The sequence below is a fragment of the Pinus tabuliformis genome, chromosome 5_2, assembly GCF_031772625.1.
Source record: "Pinus tabuliformis cultivar Carrire ecotype Pingquan chromosome 5_2, CPIR1, whole genome shotgun sequence".
In the NCBI taxonomy this organism is placed as follows: domain Eukaryota; kingdom Viridiplantae; phylum Streptophyta; class Pinopsida; order Pinales; family Pinaceae; genus Pinus; species Pinus tabuliformis.
Window position 1 is genome coordinate 876654975 of NC_142306.1, and position 6000 is coordinate 876660974.

The 6000-nt window shown below is 35.7% G+C and overlaps 1 protein-coding gene across 3 annotated transcripts in view; it reads left to right on the forward strand.

Moving 5' to 3' along the window:
- TERT (telomerase reverse transcriptase) overlaps positions 1-4234 on the forward strand; it is a 422846-nt gene extending 418612 nt beyond the window's left edge. For 2 of the 3 annotated variants that reach the window (XM_089437131.1, XM_089437133.1), the window contains one exon: positions 3715-4234. In XM_089437131.1, the coding sequence (XP_089293257.1) occupies positions 3715-3991 (277 nt within the window). In that variant the 3' untranslated portion in view covers positions 3992-4234. The remainder of the gene's footprint in view (positions 1-3714) is intronic. The other variant, XM_089437132.1, reaches the window with a different exon arrangement.
- The last annotated feature ends 1766 nt before the right edge of the window (positions 4235-6000 follow it).

Consider the following 6000-nt stretch of genomic DNA (forward strand, 5'->3'; position numbering starts at 1 on the left):
TTGAAGCATCATTTCTTGAATGGTTGTGTTCTACTTTGAGGGTAGCATCCTTCTCTCACTAGGCTGTGGGTTAGAGGAGCCTTAGCCTCTCTCCTTAGCGTTGAATACAACTCTCTTTGTGGCTGATTTGATTGCTGCAAATTTGTTTATTGTATTTTCAGATTTCGTCAAAGACTCTCCTGTTGTTGTTACTTGAAGAGATCTAGCCCTTGGAAGAGGCATGTTGTAAAAGACTCTTTTGGTTTCCCTGGGAAGTCTTCTCAAAAGGCCTTTTTTTCTTTCTTTATAACCGATCTCTAATAAAAAGATTATTTTTTCTTGTGAGAGAGGTTGAGATTTTTCCCATGGTATCCTTTCTCCCCATTTAGAGAGAGGATCATTGCTTGTGGGTGGACTAATCTCTTAGTTTAGTTACTCCAATTTTCTTTGTTAATCTCATTCGTTCATGATTAGTTTCTTAACATAACACTCATATCCATTCTCATTTTCGCATACATTTGAGATTGGTTTATGTTTGCCATTTTCATTTCTTAAATACTTGTATTGGGCAATCTACTACAACACATGCAATTTTTCTTTTGATGCAAGCAAGTATTTTATATTTACTGGGCAAGCTTAAACTAGTTTAATTTATCCATCTACTTTGGTTTCACAAGTCTCTTGAGCACATTGTTTTATCATTGTCAATTTATATTATTTGGCGTTATCATTATTGTTGGGTCTTTCTTGTGTCACTCCATTTAAGCAACTTGGCATTGATTTTATTTACTCGTAGAGCAACATATTTGGAACTTGTGGAGCTACATTGAGCTAATTGTTTCACTTTCCCTTTCCATTGAAAGATATTGGTATTGTTTATTTGAGCATTGTCTTTTATTTTGAGCACTAATATCAATACTTTCTTGGAAACAATAACACTCACTCATGCATTTCATCTAGGCATTCTAGTCTAAGAAGGCTTCCAAGTCAGGGCCCAAGCCTTACTAAAATTAACCTCCAACCATAAGCTTGATTGATAGAAAGTATAGGGAAAAAAACTTTCTTGGAAAGTTTTTCTATCTGGTACAAAGCAAGGTAAAGGCGTTGTGACCTTGCAATTATGAAGGTGGCTTGTCTCCTTGTAGGAATGAAGACACACGCTGGCTTGTAAGACTCAGGGGACGAGTATCGTTAATGACACCTCCGTGCCTTCGCCCCTTCTTTCTTACAGACACCCCAGTTTTTACCCTTTGGCAAGAGCTCAAGAAGAAGAGTTCTCATTTAGATTAGACATTTTAGATTAAAAATAACCAAGACTAATTGCATTCAAATCTAGTATAAGTGCATCTCATGCTAATACATTTTATGATTTCACTTGCAATAGGCCATTTTACTTGTCATTATTGAATGTTTTATGTTGACAAGCATTGTTTCATTTTCCTTTTGCAAGTAGAACACTAATTGATTTTCCTTTTGCAAGATATCTCTATATGCTTTGATTTAGGCATTGATTATATTTTAAAAGCATTTTATATCTTGTTTTAATTATCATGCTAACATCTTTGTCTCCATTTCAGGATTGCTTTGCTTTCATTTTTTGAAGCGTTCTACTCTTTTTTTGAGAAAATATATCTTTCATATCTATTGAGCAATTTATCTTAAGGCGTTGGTTTTATGGTTTTAATATGTTAATGCTTTTTATTGCTCATATCATATTTTGCTCATAATTCTTAAAAGTAATCCACTTTCACTTTAACATCTCTCCTAGAACCTCACATTTCTTTTATCTTAATTTTCTTTATTAGGGACCACCCCCCATAGCTAACCTAGGAGATAGCTTAAATTGAGAGAGAGGAATTAGTGTGACAACCCCTTCTCTTAGTTCCTTGCCACCAACCACACCTTGTGGGGTTGAAGGGTTTTCTCACTGACTTGTAGGTAGGTGTAGGTGGTTGGGTCAACAAGGAAAATTGTCCTTATGAGGGAGGACGTATAATGAATGTAAATGTTTGCTACTAGGGCAATGTAGACAAGATCAATATTTAATGATTGTTGTAAAATCAGCCACGTGTAGGGTGAATTTTAAAGTGCCCACAATGTGTATTAATAAAATCTATGGTTGTACACTTCTTATCTTGTTGTTCAGTAATGCATCTATTATCTCTTGTTTGATTTTTCATTCTGAATTTTCTTTTTTTTATACATATTAAACATGGTTATATCATAATGTTGGTTGAGAATGCTTCATACATCAAGAAAGGTCGAGCCACCTACAAGTGGGTTGAGTCTTGTATGGCCACTTTATCTTGTCCCAAATCTCCATGAAATATACCCTCGGGGGATTACCTGCCATGGATTGCCAAATTTACCAAACCCTAGCATGTGACTCAGAAAATTTTATTCTATTGGAAACACTAGAATGCTATTATTTTGGTAGCTATACAAGTGGTATATATTTTTTCTTAAATTGATAAGGTTGTGATCTTGACCAAATTTTTCCTTGCAAATCCAGTGTTAAAGAACATAGCTATGGAGCTAGATCACTGGAAACTATTGGCACCCTTGTCTCAGTAGGGTCCTGATAGAGCATCCTTTAGAGGCTACAAATGGTAGTGGTGCATGTCCTCTTGGCAGCATAGGAATCAGAGAAGCAACCAACACTACCATGAAAGAAGACACAATTGTCCAAGAGAGATGTAATGTTAGGTTGATCTACCCCAAGTAATGGGAAGCTCCCAGCTATCTCACTTGCAATCTTGGAGGATGAACGTCCCCATGGGAAGTAGAGCTGGGTTGGACCATATATGTGCCAATTAGCGAGCTGTTGCATGATGGGTGGGGACTTGGACCCTAAAAGTGAGGATGATCAGCATCCACCCACCAAATGGGTGGCCTTCGGGGCCTAGTTCATGCAAAGAGTTGTTGGTAATTGGTTAATGTTGTTAGTGTTTTGGTGCTCATGGTATACGCTATTAATTGACAACATAGAATATATGGCACTTTTTCAAATTTTTAATAACCATGCATTTTGGTCTTCTAGTATGAGGTGGTGTTAATGATCCGAAGTGTTTGTTCGTTCTCAATGTTCCTTTTTCCAACTCCTATTTTGTGTAATATGGTTTGTACTATAATGTTTATAGAATAAAACTTTTTATATATATATATAATCTTCAAATTCAATTTGAGGTCCTTATGAAGGATTTATTTGCAAGGGCTAGCTCAGTGTTAGAAGTAGAAAAATGTTTTACAAAGAAAAGTGACCAATTCTATCGTAAAAGTTCGTTGAAAATTTGTCAAAAAAATGATAAGAATGTTTGCGAAACAGTACTCGGGGACTAGAAGAATTAGACACTAATTTACTACTGTGTTTTAAATTTTAAGGCACAATTTTCTTGGTATCCTTGTTGTTTGTCCACGATGTACTTATTTTTTCTATGAAGTAATATAGGCACAATTTTCCTGGTATCCCTGTTGTTTGTCCATGATGTACTTATTTGTTCCATGCAGTAATATATGCAAAATTTCGGAAAAAATGGAAAAGATAGATACAATTGAGTGAAATTTTTCAGTTGTGTAGTGTCTTTTAACATTTTCCTTGTGGGTTTACTCTCTATGATTTTACCTTTTAGTCGAACAAAATACTCAATACTCCATATTGCTAGAATATTGCTGACAAAATTACCTGTGTTACTCATGAGTCATTACCATGGTTTTCACGTGTTTTTGTTTCTGCAGATATATGTATAAACTTCTAAAGCAAAGAATGCACAGCATAGGCCTCAAGTCCAGCTCTCGTCCAATATTTTCACTGCAGCGGAAGGAAATGGAATGGCTTGGCTTTTCTGCTTACCATAAAGTGTTATGGAGAAAACAATCTAGGTACAGGCCACTACTATCTTTATTGGAAACTAAGTTGCATAGTCTAGAGTATCAAAATCTGGTTGCATCACTGGATTTACAATTTGCAGTGGACGATTCTCGTTCATCTATGTTCTGGCAAATACAGTATTGATCATTTTATGTTCATTGCCTTTAACGCAGCTCTTTAAAGTAGGAAGATGTCTATCCCATGTTACGTTTGTCATCAAAAAGAGATATGGAACTGAAGCTATTCAATTTACTTAACCAAACTTTAAAATCATTCAGTACAAAGCAATCCTATGGCAGTAATTGGAGTTGATCATGTTGGACTATTATTATGAATATTTTATGGCCTCCGTTGTGATTACAATGGAGGATCTTCTTTTGAATAGTATTCAGGGTATCATCTCTTCAAATGTTGCATCTTCAACTAGTTCTTAATTTAATTCGGGCTGTCAATATTTCATTCTAGTAAATTCTGAGTTAAAATTGTTAGAAAATCTGAGGCAGAAAGATTCTCTTGTTGATAATTACTTGTGAGTATTGTCATAATCTTTCTTGTGTTTTTCTTTTATCTTAGTTCATCAAGCAATTACCAAAACCAAAACACGAAGATCAAGGACACAAGATGTAGACACACAGCTAGGGCAAAACCTCTATATAGGGGAAAACCCAGTCAAGAACTCTTCCTTCAGTGATTCAAAATGAGATAGACGAAGACTCTAGACCAAAAGATCTTCCTTCTCCACCAACTCAGCTCTTCCTTCTAATAGATGATCTCTTCCAAAGTTACCAAGTGTTAGAAAAATGGAAAGGCAGAAAGATTTTCTTATACTTGATAATTACTTGTGATGTTCTTGACTTCTTATTAAGTTTTCTTTATATCTTCTTTCTTTAGTTCATCAAGCAATTACCAAAGCAAAAACGCATAAAAACAATGGACACCAGATATAGGCACTATGGCAGGGGAAAACCACCCTTGAGGGGAAAGCCTAGTCAAAATTCTCTTCCTTTCAATAGTATTCTTTGAGACTCTTCACCTTAGACAAAGACCAAACCTTCCTTCCACACTAAGTCAACCTCCCAGATCTTCAACCCCTCTTCTAGCAACTTCGACTATGTAGCAGCTTCCGTCATCAACAATACTTGGAAGACTTCGATCTCCCAAACTAGGGCATGAATCAAGGAGAGAGAGGCACCAAAATTTCGTTTTTCTTCTTCTCCTCAGACTCCACCCAACTCGCACTTCCTTCCCCTTCTTGTACTACTTTGCACTTCTTCTGGCTTCAAGAGATATCAAACTTTCTTGTGAGAGAGCGTGCTCCAAATGAATTCGACTTGCTTCTATCTACATGCTTCAAGGGAGGTCCAATTGATGTCCTTAGGCCAACTTGATCTCTTCGAGGCTAACTTGATGTGGAGGATACATAAATTACATTTGACTCGATACTTAATCTTTTTACATGATTCAAAAGCCCAAGAAAGGTATCTTTAAAAGAACATGACTCTATTGACTCAGAATAAGTCTTAGAAGTCCTCAATGAGGACTTTGACCTAAAGTATGGGGACCCAAGCATGAAATCCATGCTTTAATAAGTCATGATAATAATAATAAAAATTCTTTTCTTTATTCTTTTGACAAGTACATTACAATATGTCTCAAATACATTTAATAAAGATCAAACCTAGTTACATTTTCCAACACTCCTTCTTAACTTGGGAGGTATTCATTATATACAAGGAAGATCTCAACTATATGAACCATGAAGAACTTTAGGCACCACAATGCCATGGACTAGATTTTTGTTAATTTTAGATAACAATGGTATGTTCTATGCTTTAGCACAATTTACTTCAATGTTACTTTAGCATCCCAATGACAATTTCCAATTATTTCCAGTAGCAATCACATTAACTTAATTACATTGACAATAAATGCAGATAGAACATAAAAACATGTATAGAAGCAAGCCAAGACAAGATGACATAAGATTTGGCGGATGCAAGGGAGAAACCCCAATGTGGGGAAAACCCTTTGATGAAATCTTCTTATTATTATTCAATAGTTAGCACAGAGAGAGAGTACATGGACCAAATTCACTTGCCCAATACAAAGTCAAAACATCCCTGTTGAAATCAACAGTTAACAACAGTCAACTG